Source organism: Phacochoerus africanus, chromosome 4 (genome assembly GCF_016906955.1).
Source record: "Phacochoerus africanus isolate WHEZ1 chromosome 4, ROS_Pafr_v1, whole genome shotgun sequence".
In the NCBI taxonomy this organism is placed as follows: Eukaryota; Metazoa; Chordata; class Mammalia; order Artiodactyla; family Suidae; genus Phacochoerus; species Phacochoerus africanus.
Window position 1 is genome coordinate 116,689,819 of NC_062547.1, and position 13,383 is coordinate 116,703,201.

General features: G+C 48.5%; 1 protein-coding gene across 2 annotated transcripts in view; it reads left to right on the top strand.

Moving 5' to 3' along the window:
• Positions 1–13,383, top strand: part of LOC125126224 (colorectal mutant cancer protein) — a 337,404-nt gene that overhangs the window by 273,194 nt on the left and 50,827 nt on the right. For both annotated transcript variants that reach the window (XM_047778410.1, XM_047778409.1), the window contains exons 7-9: positions 6,798–6,944; positions 7,903–7,992; positions 9,832–9,980. In XM_047778410.1, coding sequence (XP_047634366.1) covers positions 6,798–6,944; positions 7,903–7,992; positions 9,832–9,980 — 386 coding nt within the window. The remainder of the gene's footprint in view (positions 1–6,797; positions 6,945–7,902; positions 7,993–9,831; positions 9,981–13,383) is intronic.

Sequence of the window (13,383 nt, forward strand, 5' to 3'; positions counted from 1 at the left end):
GGAGCCCTCCTGTTTCCCATCTGCATTTCTCTAGTGTGCACACTCAGCATTCTTTCTTTTTTTTTGGTCTTTTTAGGGCCACACCCACGGCATATGGAGGTTCCCAGGCTAGGGGTCTAATCGGAGCTACAGCTGCCGGTCTATACCACAGCCACAGCAACACAGGATCGGAGCCGCATCTACAAACTACACCACAGCTTACGGCAGCGCCTCGATCCTGAGCAAGGCCAGGGATTGAACCCGCAACCTCATGGTTCCTAGTTGGATTCGTTAACCACTGCACCATGATGGAAACTCCTCATCCTTCTTACTATAAACTCTACATCCACTTCTGATCTCCCTCCCTCAGACCCTCTTTTTCATGTTGACTGAATATCCTTCTTCACACACCTGATGGTTTCCTCAAGTTCAGCATGTCCAAAATTGGCATCTTTGCTTATTTCCAAAAAATCAGCTGCCGTTTGTGTTTTCCCCATTTTGCCAAAGAGTACCGTGATCCACTAAGACATCCCAGCCACAAGGTGGGGTGTCTTGTTCCTTTCTTGAATCATTCTAGAACTGCATCGACCAGTGCAGTAAGCAACTAGCCACATACATGTATTTAAGTTTGAATTTAAATGAATTAACATAGAGTACAATTAAAAATAAAGTGCCTTGAGTACACTAAGCATATTGCATATGCTTGGGGCTACTGTGGTGGCCAGTGGGGCTATAAAGCATTCCCGTTGTTATAGGAAGTTGTGCTGGATGATGCTGGCCGGGGGGTATTTGCCATTTTTGCTCTTACTTCACTGATGGTGCTGGAGTCTTCATTTGTCACGTACAGCTCTTGATACACTTCCTCTCTCTCCCTCACTCTAGTCCTTTCTCTTCTGTAGTGAGATGATTTGAAGCTCTTTTCTGTCTTGGATGGTCCTTGAGGTCTAAGCCAGAGAAGCAGAGTTGTGGCGTCGTACTGTCACTTCCTTCCTTGAACCTTTGGAACCTCATGCCTTTTTCTCTTTATTTGCTTGTTAGGCAGCGCCTCCCCCTTCAAGACTGCATGCCAGAGTTTCCTACGCTGGAAAGGCAGAGGCTGCTTCTTCCACTCACTGACACTCCTTGCTGGTGTCCCTTTTCTGAGCCCACGTTGCGAGGTGTCTGGTTAGACTCTGAGCCCCTGCCAGAGTCCTACCTTCCTACTCTGCCAGGTTTCCAGTGTATACTCCTGACAGACTTCTCTTCTGGGCCTCTCCATGGGGACTGGCTACATCTCTTTAAGAGAAATGAGAATGTGGCCACTGAAAGCATGTTCTGTGCTCTGCTGTTGAAGAACTCCAGTTAGGAAAGATGATAGGGTGATGAAGCCCCTTCCTACACATGCTAGTTCTTAGCCTAGGGCTGCTGGGATTCCTGGCTATGTCCTGACTCCAAACCACATGTTTCATTGAGAGAAATACATTTTCTTTTCTTTTTTTTTTTTTTTTCCCTTTTTACAGCCACACCTGCAGCATATGGAAATTCCCAGGCTAGGGGTTGAATTAGAGCTGCAGCTGCCAGGCTACAGCACAGCCACACCTGATATGAGCCACATCTGTGACCTACGCCACAGCTTGTTGCAATGCCAGGTCCTTAACCCACTGGGTGACACCAGGGATCAAAGCCGAATCTTTATAGAGACCATCCGGGTCCTTAACCTGCTGAGCAACAATGGGAACTCCCAGGAAATACATTTTAATAAAATATCTTCAGTGAAAGATGGATATATTAGTCAATTATATATCCTTGGTGACATAAAACAATAAAAATGTATTCTCCCACCAATCCACAGTCTACAAAATCAAGGTGGTGTTGGCAGGGCTACACTTCCTCCAAAGGCTCTAGACCAGAATCCTTTCTTGGAGTTCCTGTTGTGGTGCAACGGAAACAATCCGACTAGTATCCATGAGAAGGTGGGTTCAGTCCCTGGCCTTGCTTAGAGGGTGGGGGATCCAGCGTTGCTGTAAACTGTGGTGTAGGTCACAGACATGGCTCAGATCTCACGTTGTTGTGGCTGTGTTTATGCCGGCCACCGGAGCTCTTATTTGACCCCTAGCCTGGGAACCTTCATATGCCGCAGGGGCAACCCTAAAAAGAAGAAAAAACAATCCTTTTTTGCCTTTTGGAGCTTCTGGTATTTTCTGGTTTCTGACCAGTCTCCACCTCCATCTGTACAAGGCCTTTGCCTCTGTGTGTCTGTGTCTGAAATCTCCCTCTCTCTTTTCTTATAAGGACATCAGTCATTAGATTTAGGGCCCACCCTAAACCCAGGGTAAGCTCATCTTGAGATTCTTGCATCTACAAAGACCATAATTCAAAGTACGGGCAGAGTTCCCGCTGTGGCCCAGTGGTTAACAAATCTGACTGGGAACCATGAGGTTGTGGGTTCGATCTCTGGCCTTGCTCAGTGGGTTAAGGATCCGGTGTTGCCGTGAGCTGTGGTGTAGGTCGCAGACATGACTCAGATCCCACATTGCTGTGGCTGTGGCTGTGGCTGTGGCGTAGGCCGATGGCTACAGCTCCGATTCGACCCCAAGCCTGAGAACCTCCATATGCCACGGGAAGCAGCCCTGGAAAAGAAAAAAAAAAGAGAGAGAGAGACAAAAATACGGTCACAGGAGTCCCATCGTGGCTCAGCAGTTAACAAATATGACTAGAAACCATGTGGTTGCGGGTTCGATCCCTGGCCTCACTCATTGGGTTAAGGATCTGGCATTGCCGTGAGCTGTGGTGTAGGTCACAAGATGTGGCTCAGATCTGTCATTGCTGTGGCTCTGGCATAGGCCGGTGGCTACAGCTCCGATGAGATCCCTAGCCTGGGAACCTCCATATGGCCCGGGTGCGGCCCTAGAAAAGACAAAAAGTATATACATACACGATCACATTCACAGGTTCTGGGGGTTTAGAACTTGGACATATCTTTTGGCAGGAACACAGTTCAACTTTCCCTGCTGGGAAAGAATAAAAGTGAGGACTGTAGTAATTGCTCTCTCTCTCCCCTCGCCCAAGCCTCGCTGAAGCTGAATCAGTAAATTGATTGATGCTTTCTCTTCACTTAAGACCTCACCCCCCACCCTGGAGCAAGAGAGGAGAGAAGGCTCTTTAACTCAAACAGCTGTCTCTCTTTCTTTTCATGACAGGCTCACTCCACTCCACTCCCTTCAGCTGGATGTCTTTTTTCCACTGCCTAACAGTTCTCATTAAATAATAAAGCGTTGCCCAAAATAAACTTGTTTATTGTCCTGTAGTTTTCAAAGACATTCTGAGTCCAGAGCTTTTCAACTGAAAAATGGGTATTTAGGTGAAGAAATCACTTTTGTGACCTGTGCAGCCACAAGCATACCGTGGAAAATGACTAGGAGCTATTGTCTCTGGATAATGAGGAAGAATGTAGGTACTTTTGGTGTTTTCATTTTCCAGTGTCAGGACCACCAAATTTCTAAATTTTCCACAGTGTATATGTTTCACTTTAGTGGTTAGAAGAAGAAACACATTTTTTATAACATGGGTAGCTTTCATGAAGTCTTTATGAAATACCCAAGACAGTTTGTCGGTTTTAAAAGTGAGATGAGGAGTTCCCATTATGGCTCAGCAGTAAGGAACCTGACTAGTATTCATGAGGATTTGAGTTGGATCCCTGGCCTTGCTCAGGGGGTGAAGGATCCAGCATTGCCGTGAGCTGGGGTGTAGGTCGCAGATGTGGCTCGGATCTGGCGTAGCTGTGGCTGTGCTGTAGGCTGGCAGCTGCTGCTGCTGCTGCTGCAATTCGACCCCTAGCCTGGCAACTTCCATATGTCACCGAGTGCAGCCCTAAAAAGACAAAAAAATAAATAAATAAAATTGAGATGAGTGGGCCCTTTGGGATTCTAGGAACACCAGACTGCTGGTTGTTTGGGAAATGATTCGGACACCCTTTCGATTTGGGAGTGGTGCTAACATTGCTGATGACTCACAGCCTCGTCAGACTTTGACAGCAGCGGAAATTGAGATCCGTGGTCTCCGCCAGGGCATCTCCTCTGTGCCAGGATGCTGGCCTGATGGAAAAGTGGGTCCTGTCCCTGTGCCATGGGGCACAGTGAGCCACAGTTTGTGGGACCATTCCAGAACAAGCCCTGTGATCTCTCAGCTGCAGTACCCCTTGACTTAGACAGGCATGTGTTTTTCTTTGGTCTTTAAATTATCTTGAGGGCAGCCCCGTGTCTGGCGCTTTATGAGAGTGGCACGCGTTTCTGTTAACCTGCAGTTATGGAAGCCATGGCAGAGCGACAGCTATTAGGTACCTTTGAGCCATTTCACCATTGAATGCTGTTTGCTCCAAGGGAATTTTCCTATTTTGGATTCTAATATGCTGATGAATTATTGAAATTTCAATTACTTTTGTTTCCCGATTTAGCAGGATGGAGACATCCAAGATACTTAATATGCAAAGCTTTCCAGTCGCTTTTAGAGAAGGGTTTGCCTAGAAGGGTTTGGCGTCAGGGCTGGGGCTCTGCTCCTCTGTCTCTGGCACCGAAGTGCTGTGTGGCCTTGGCAGTCCATTAGGTCAGTGCTGTGCAAAATGTGAGCCCCTGACCAGGACCTGCCTCAGCATCTCCCAGGAGCTTGTTAGATATGCAGATTCAGGAGTTCCTGTCACAGCCCAACAGAAATGAATCCAAATCCTACTAGGAGACTAGGAACCGTGAGGTTGCGGGGTTGGTCCCTGGCCTTGCTTAGTGGGTTAAGAATGTGGTGTTGCAGTGAGCTGTGGTGTAGGCCAGCAGCTACAGCTCCTATTTGACCCCTAGCATGGGAACCTCCATATGCCACTGGTGCAGCCTTAAAACAAACAAAAAAAAAACAACCACAAAAAAAAAAAAGGAGTTCCCGTCGTGGTGCAGTGGTTAACGAATCCGACTAGGAACCATGAGGTTGCGGGTTCGGTCCCTGCCCTTGCTCAGTGGGTTAACGATCTGGTGTTGCCGTGAGCTGTGGTGTAGGTTGCAGACGCGGCTCGGATCCCGAGTTGCTGTGGCTCTGGCATAGGCCAGTGGCTACACCTCCGATTCAACCCCTAGCCTGGGAATCTCCATATGCCGCGGGAGCGGCCCAAGAAATAGCAATAACAACAACACCAAAAAAAAACAACCAAAATGATATGCAGATTCCACCTGAAGCCCTGGGGGTGGGGTCTCTGCTCTGTGTTTTAACAAGCCCCCTGGGACATTTTGATGCACCTAAGAGTTTGGAAAACCCTGCCTGAGATGTCCCAGTGCTAATTCTTCTCAGTGTGGCCTGGTGTCTGTTTTTAAGATGCTGTCTGTGGTCATTGCTCCCTTTAAGATAGACGTGGTACACAATGATGAAACTGGGATCAGGGTCCTCAGAAAGATCAGCTTTTTTTTTTTTTTTTTTTTTTTTTTTTTGGTTTTTAGGGCCATGCCCATGGCACATGGGAGTTCTCAGGCTAGTGGTCAAATTGGAGCTGCAGCTGCCGGCCTATACCACAGCCACAGCAATGCTGGATCCAAGGCGCGTCTGCGACCTACGCCACATCTCATGGCAATACTGGCTTTAAGCCACTGATCGAGGCCAGGGATCGAACCTGTGTCCTCATGCATCTAGTTGGGTTCATTACCGCTGAGCCAGGATGGGAATTCCAGAAAGATCAGCTTTTAACAATCATCTTCACTTGGTTGGAACACTTCTCTCTTTGGAAGTCAGTGAGCTGTAATCATAGAGAAGCAGGATTTGGACACTGAAATTCTGTGCAGGTAAATGTGTGTCCTTAGTGTCATTGAGAAGGCCCTGTGTGTGTTTATACCGAAGGGCTATTTAGATATTCCTTCCCACGGTCCCCAGGCTAATCCTGTCTTAAAGTCCCTCGCGGGAGATTCTGTGGGTACCATCTCTGTCTCATTACCTTAGCCTCGCCTCCTTCCCAGGACAGGTCTCTCTCCTCCACGATTCGTACTGAATAACTTGCAGTTCTTCAGACAAAGCGTGTCTTCAAAGCTGTTTCCCCCACCACCACAACCACCACCAAAGCCAGCCCCTTAATCCTCTCCTTTGCAACCTTGTTCGCCTGTGAGACCCTCCTCAAAGACAGTCCCCCGATGACTTCTTCCCCTTCTCTGCTTCCTGCGCCTTCTAGATTCTTGTAGCAAGAACGTGAGCTGGTATTGAAACTGCCTCTGCCCTGAGCTCCACGACAGTGCAGATCTCATCCTAGGTTCTGCCTCTTATCCCCAGGACAGCATCAGAGACGTGAGGCTGAAGAATAACTTCCCTTTAAGATGGTCGTTCTACTTCTGCTGGAAGCTTCCAGTGCCTTAGAAACATATTCTCCTCCTACTTACGAAGGACAGATACTGGCCAGCCTCTGCGGGTCGAGTTAAGAACAGTGGTGCCTCTTATGTGGACTCAACCAACTTAGCTTTTTTCAGGAAGCTGATTTCTTTTTTCTTTTTCTTTTTGCCTTTTCTAGGGCCGCACCTGCGGCACATGGAGGTTCCCAGGCTAGGGGTTTAATTGGAGCTGTAGCCGCAGGCCTACGTCACAGCCACAGCAATGCCAGATCTGAGCCGCACCTTCGACCTACACCAGAGTTCATGGCAATGCCAGATCCTTAACCCACTGAGCGAGGCCAGGGATAAAACCTGCAACCTCATGGTTCCTCATCGGATTCATTAACCACTGGGCCACGACGGGAACTTCAGGAAGCTGATTTCTTATGAAAGCTCTGCCCTCTGCCCCCCCTGGCTCTTTTGCTCTTTGGTCTGAAGGTATTGTTATTTCAGGTTCGAGAGCTTCAAACTCGACTACAGAGCGTGCAGGCCACAGGCCCCTCCAGCCCTGGCCGCCTCACTTCGGCCAACCGCCCCGTTAACCCGAGCACCGGAGAGCTGAGCACGAGCAGCAGCAGCAATGACATTCCCATCGCCAAGGTGAGCTCCCGGGGTGGTGGGAGCACCTTCTGTTATCTGGAAGCATCAGGCTCCGTGCAGCACGGCCACTGGGCCGTGTGCAGTTAACTCAGCCAGGCCCCCAGGGGCTTCCTGGGGGCCCTCACAGGCCTGCTGTGCTGGAGCTGCAGGGAGAGATAACCCCCTAATAGTTTTAAGTTTCTCTCGGCTGCAATCTGGACGCCAGCTCTCATTCATCAGCCGGCTGGAGCATGTCACAGCTGACAGGTCGTTGTGGAGAAGTGAGATGTTTTGTCAGGTTCTACAATACTAAGGGGTGGATGGAGAGCTGCTCTCGAGGATCAAGGTTCAGCTGAGGAGGGGACCCTGAGTAATGAAGCCATGATCTCCCCGCTCACAGGGCTGACAGCTCTGCCGGCAGAAAAATAGATTATGCTGGGCGGGCCATGGCAGCTGTGCAATGTAGCCCGTCCGATCTCGGCCGTAGCCCCCCTGATTCTATGTTAAGTCTGCCCCCGAGAGACTGCGCCAATGATCCGTGCTCTCTTCCCAGTAGCCCTAGCAGCCCCTATGAGAAGGTTGGTTCTCAACCATCTCAACTATGAAGTCAAAATGTGATTCTCAACCATAAGTGACTTTCGTCCCCCAAGGAATACTTGGCAGTATATTGGACACCTGTTTTGATGATGCTTTTTGGGTGCCAGTGGCATCTTACAGCCAGAAGCCAAACATCCTACAGTGCATGGAACAGCCCCCTGTAACAATGTCCCATCTGAAATGTCACCAGGGCTGAGATAGAAAAACCCTGGGTTAAGCAGATGGTAGAAAAATGAGACAAGTGAGTTGTTTTGCAGAATTAATTAATCCATTTAGATGCCACAGTTAAAGAATAGCTTTGTGTAAATACAATCTCAACAGTTTATATGGGGAGTGACATATTGAGGATTTTTATTGATAAGTCTCTGTTTTGTTTGTTAAGATTGCCGAGAGGGTGAAGCTGTCAAAGACCAGGTCCGAATCTTCGTCGTCGGAACGGCCTGTCCTGGGCTCTGAAATCAGCAGCATAGGGGTGAGTGTGCTCAAGGCAGGAAAGTAGCCAGGAGAGCTGCTCATTCCTGAAAGAAGAATGTCCAGGGTTCATCTCCAGTAAACTAGTTAATTATAATAATAAATCAGACCTGGAGTTCCTGTTGTGGCACAACAGAACCGAATCTGACTAGGAACCATGAGGTTGCGGGTTCAATCCCTGACCTCGCTCAGTGGGTTAAGGATCTGGCAGCGTTGCCGTGAGCTGTGTGGTATAGGTCACAGATGCGGCTCGCATCTGGGGTTGCTGTGGCTCTGGCGTAGGACGGTGGCTACAGCTCCGATTAGACCCCTAGCCTGGGAACCTCCATATGCCACAGGTGCAGCCCTAAAAGGACAAAAGACAAAAAAGTAAATAAATAAATCAACCCTGATCTCCTTCCAGAGGATCAGACTAAAATGTACAGTGGTTTGCATGTGGTGAATTACTTCTTTAGCTTTAAGGGAGATTTTTTTCCCCTCTATTAAAACCATTCGGAAAGAAATGATTTAGGTCTAGTTTCTAAAGGCCATGTGGATGAAACTCTTGAGATGTCTGCTTTATATCACCCTGCTTCCCCAGAGACCAAGTGAGTCAGGAAGCTCTAAAAGAACTTGAAAGGTAATGTGCTGTCCAGTGAGGACCGTCGATGCCTTTGAAGCGTGGCCAGTGCAGTGACAGACCAGAACCTTCCAGCTCAGTTCTAGAGTTTTCATTTGTAGAGCCTCGGACCCCCTGGGGCTGTGAGCTGTAACACGGTGAAAAGGGAGTGGGTTCACTTTCCTGGGGATGTCTTTGAGGATTTGGGGTGAAGCTGGGATATCCAGCTGCTTGATCCACAGGGGTGGGTAAAATCTGAACAGCACTTTTTTTTGGGGGGGGGGCGGTGTCTCTTTAGGGCTGCGCTTGTGGCATATGGAAGTTCCCAAGCTAGGGGTCTAATTGGAGCTGCAGCTGCCGGCCCACACCACAGCCACAGCAACTCGGGATCTGAGCTGCATCTGCAGCCTACACCATAACTCACAGCAACGCTGGATCCTTAACCCACTGAGCGATGCCAGGGATCGAACCCACAACGTCATGGTTCCTAGTTGAATTTCTTTCCACTGCTCCACAACAGGAACTCTGAACAAAACATTTAAAGCCCTAAGTTAGAATATGCACTGGACAAAAAGTGTGTGCACCTGGATTTAGTGCCAGAGCCAAATTATGGCTACAGCGTCCAGAGACGGCCAGGGCTGGCAGGGGGATTGGGAAGGGGGAGGGAGTCCAGACTCTGTCTAATATTCAAAATTTTGGGACTCTAAAGAGGCCAAGTCCCCCGTGCTTGCTTCCCAGCAGCATGTGCCTATAGGTTGCAGCTGTATTTTGTCCTGTTTTTGTGTACTGCTTTCATAGCAGTTAATTTTTTGTAAGAGAACTCACAAAGATCGGGTGGCTCTCTCCCGGTGCCTGATCCTCAAGGAGCATCAACTTTACCTTGTTGTTGTGGAGTTCCCGTCGTGGCGCAGTGGTTAACGAATCCGACTGGGAACCATGAGGTTGCGGGTTTGGTCCCTGCCCTTGCTCAGTGGGTTGACGATCCGGCGTTGCCGTGAGCTGTGGTGTAGGTTGCAGACGCGGCTTGGATCCCGCGTTGCTGTGGCTCTGGCGTAGGCCAGTGGCTACAGCTCCGATTCAACCCCTAGCCTGGGAACCTCCATATGCCGTGGGAGCGGCCCAAAGAAATAGCAAAAAAAAAAAGACCAAAAAAAAAAACTTTACCTTGTTGTACATGCAACCCTGGGTGCAGAGTCCTTGAAGTGACACTGTGCACGGGGGGATTAATACTCATCTGTACAGGTATCCAGCAGCGTGGCAGAGCACCTGGCCCACTCTCTTCAGGACTGCTCCAACATCCAAGAGATCTTCCAGACACTCTACTCCCATGGATCTGCCATCTCGGAAAGCAAAATTAGAGAATTTGAGGTAGAAACGGAACGGTTGAACAGGTAAGGAGAAAGCCTTTGTAATTGGGTGGTGGTGCTGGCGGGGGGGACTCCTTTGCCTTCCCAAGGGTCAGTTCAGCTTGGCTTAAGGATTACAACATGGAGTGATGCTGCCACGCTGGTGGGTGGGAAGCTTCTGCCATCCTGTTCATCACAGGAGGGCTGACAATAGCCAGGGTCGGCTTCATGGCTATTGTGTGACCTGTCATCAAATGCACAGGGCCTCGTGCTTAGAAGGACCCCGCAATTGCTTTATGACTCTTTTCTCACGCTTTTAAAATCTTTATCATGTATGAACCAGGGGCCCCAGCTTTTCATTGTGCACTGGCCCTAGAAAATTATGGAGCAAGTTCTGAGAGCCATCCCTATAGAATGATAAGTAGGTCAGGATGGCAAGATAGCCAGCAGGCATGCAGGCCTGAGCTGCCAAGAACCACAGAGGGCAGCTCTGGAATGTGGAGTCAGCATCCCAGGGCTGCCTGGGGCTGCCAGGAGCCAGCAAAGCAACTGGATCCAGGCGTTCCTGGGATGGACTGGGCATGCTGATCTAACCCTGCCTGCTCTGACAGAGGGTTGCCTGATTTTACTTCTGCTTTTGGCACATGCTCCTATCCCTCCATCCCTGTATCCTATTCGACATAGGTCTGATTTTCTAAGCAGGTCTAACTAAGAGTAATCATATCACATAGCCAGTTTGACGGGTTCCTCTCAAATCTCATGATGGAGGTAGTTTGAGTTTGTCCTTCTGCCTCTTGACAAAGACTGGCTTGTGTGCCATTCCAGCATGAAAAAGAATCATGAAAAAAAAAAAAAAAGCAAAGAAGGACCAGGGCCAAACCGCAGTAACTGCTCTGACTCAGAATTGGTTCCACAGTGACAGAAGAGACTGGGAAATAGCATCCCAGTGTGGTGTGGCTGCCCTGACCTACCATTCTGCGTTGGGAGCGCAGAGTAAGGGTTGGAAAGGCTCATGAACTAACCAGTAAGAAATGTGGCTACCACGCCCCATCCACCATGGCTTAATGCTGTTCCCCTCGGGGATGGCAAACCTGAATAAATTGAATTATCCTGTTAGTCCTCCCTGATTTGAAGCTGTTTAATATAGCACTTGAGAAACTCAGGAAATGTGGCAATCTAGGTCATTTTAAATCGTGAAATTAAATGGTTTCCTTATTAAATCCAAAATACTTAAGAGTGACAGTCCTGATGATTACCTTGTAGCGGTAAAGAAGGAGCCCTCTCAGTATCCCAGGCTGGGGCGTGCTTAAAAATTGAATCAGATACGCCCTTTGCAATTTAATGAAGTCAGATGCCTTCAGGGGCCCTCTCTGTAGTGGGGATCTGGGATTTAACAAGCCTGCTTTGTGGCTGAATTTGGAGGGAGGTTCCTTTCTCTTCAATTACATGCACCTAGGAGAGACCAAAAAGGGAGGAACTATTTGGTGTGGGTAGCTCACATTATCATGGAATTCAGCAGCTTAGAAAAGGCTCTCACAGACCACCACTTCATCTTGCACTTGGGCAGGCAGAATAGTCCCTTTTGCAAATGAGAAAACAAAAGGCTTCGATGTCGAGTGACTTGCCGCAAGCCCAGAGCCATTAAATAGCCTAGTTCATTGACCCCAGCCCTTCCACCTTGGTCCATTTTCTTCTGTATCATCACATCTACTGCTAGAACATGGAAGCTCTTATCCGTCATCTACCAGTATGTTTTGGTGTCTGTATTAACTACCTATCTCAAAGCTAGATCCTATTATGCTCCAAAAAATTGCAACCTTTACCTTGTGGTGTCTTTCTTTGGGGGGCGGAGGTAGCCTGCTCTAAATTTGTTGCTTCATTTAACAAATCGGTGTGAAGCACCTCCTATGTGCTGGACTGTGTGCATGCAAAGGAAAGCACAGTGGGCCAGATTCCTGCTTTCACGGAGCTTATATTCTCTTAAGGGATCTAGACAAAAAGCAAACAAATAACTAAGAGCCTAAGAGAGCTCCAAGTCAACTGGATACTGTGACAGAATAGGGAGGGTTGATTTTAGGTAGAGAGCCAGGAAAGGCAGCTCTGAAAGGGGACATATAAATTGAGATGTTCAGGGAAGGAAGAAACTGCCATATGACAAACAAGGAAGAGTCTTAGGGGCCAGCTTATCTGTTTCAAGGCTAGGAAATGATTGGCATGAAGTTGGAACTGCCCAAATGCCAATGGAACTGAAATAGAATGAGTGAAAGGAGGTGTTGCATGAGATAAGGGGGGAGAATAGGCAGGGCTTGGGGGGGGGATGTGAAATGTGAGGCCATGGACCAAGTTCGTTCTTTAATCTAAGTGCCACTAGAAGTTGTTAAAGGGTTTTAAGTAGGAAAAGACAGATACATTGAAATCATCAGTATCTCAGGGCAGAAAACAGAGAGGCTGAAGGCTTATGTCTTTTTTTTTTTTTGTCTTTTTGCCTTTTCTAGGGCCGCTCCCTCGTCATATGGAGGTTCCTAGGCTAGGGGTCTAATCGGAGCTGTAGCCACCGACCTACACCACAGCCACAGCCACAGCCACAGCAACATGGAATCCGAGCCGTGTCTGTGACCCACACCACAGCTCACGGCAACACCAGATCGTTAACCCACTGAGCAAGGCCAGGGATGGAACCTTTAACTTCATGGTTCCTAATCGGATTCGTTAACCACTGCGCCACGACAGGAACTCCAGCTTATGTCTTTCTGATTTGTTTCTGACTTCGCCATAAACTCATTTGTCCTGAATGTATAGTTCTGATCTCTATAAAACTTTTTCTTAGGCCACACCCGCTGCCTGTGGAAGTTCTGAGACCAAGGATAGAACCCATGCCACAGCAGTGACCTGAGCCACTGCAATGACCAAACCGTCTGATCCCTATAAAACTTAAAGCTCCCGCCAGTTGTCCTCGCAGTAGTTAGCAGTTAGGGGACTGTCTGAGCTAGAAGGAGCTTTGACCGCAGTTCACAGTTCCCACACAGGTGCAGTGTCTTGTGCACGCACTGATTCATCGTTTGCTTCTGCTCTGTGGTGAGTCGGTTGGGTATAGGATCTGGAGTCAAACTGCCTGGTTCAGAGAGTTCCCTGGTGGCTCAGCAGGTTAAGGATCTGGCATCATCATTGCTGTGGCAGGGTTGGTCCCTGGCCCCAGAACTTTTGTATACTGCAGGAGCAGCCCCCCCCCCCCAAAAAAAACCGCCTCATTCATATCCCAGGAATTAACCTTTCTCTGAGAAATGGGAATAAAGACTAAATTTAAAGGGCTATTGGAAGAATTGTTGAACAAGGGCTTAGCAAACAGTAGATACTACTGTGTTGCTTCTTGTCCTTGTCCCTGTGGAACATACTAGTCAGAATAACTCTCATGAGGGCCTGAGGCCCCACAACTGGCTCCTTTCCTTGG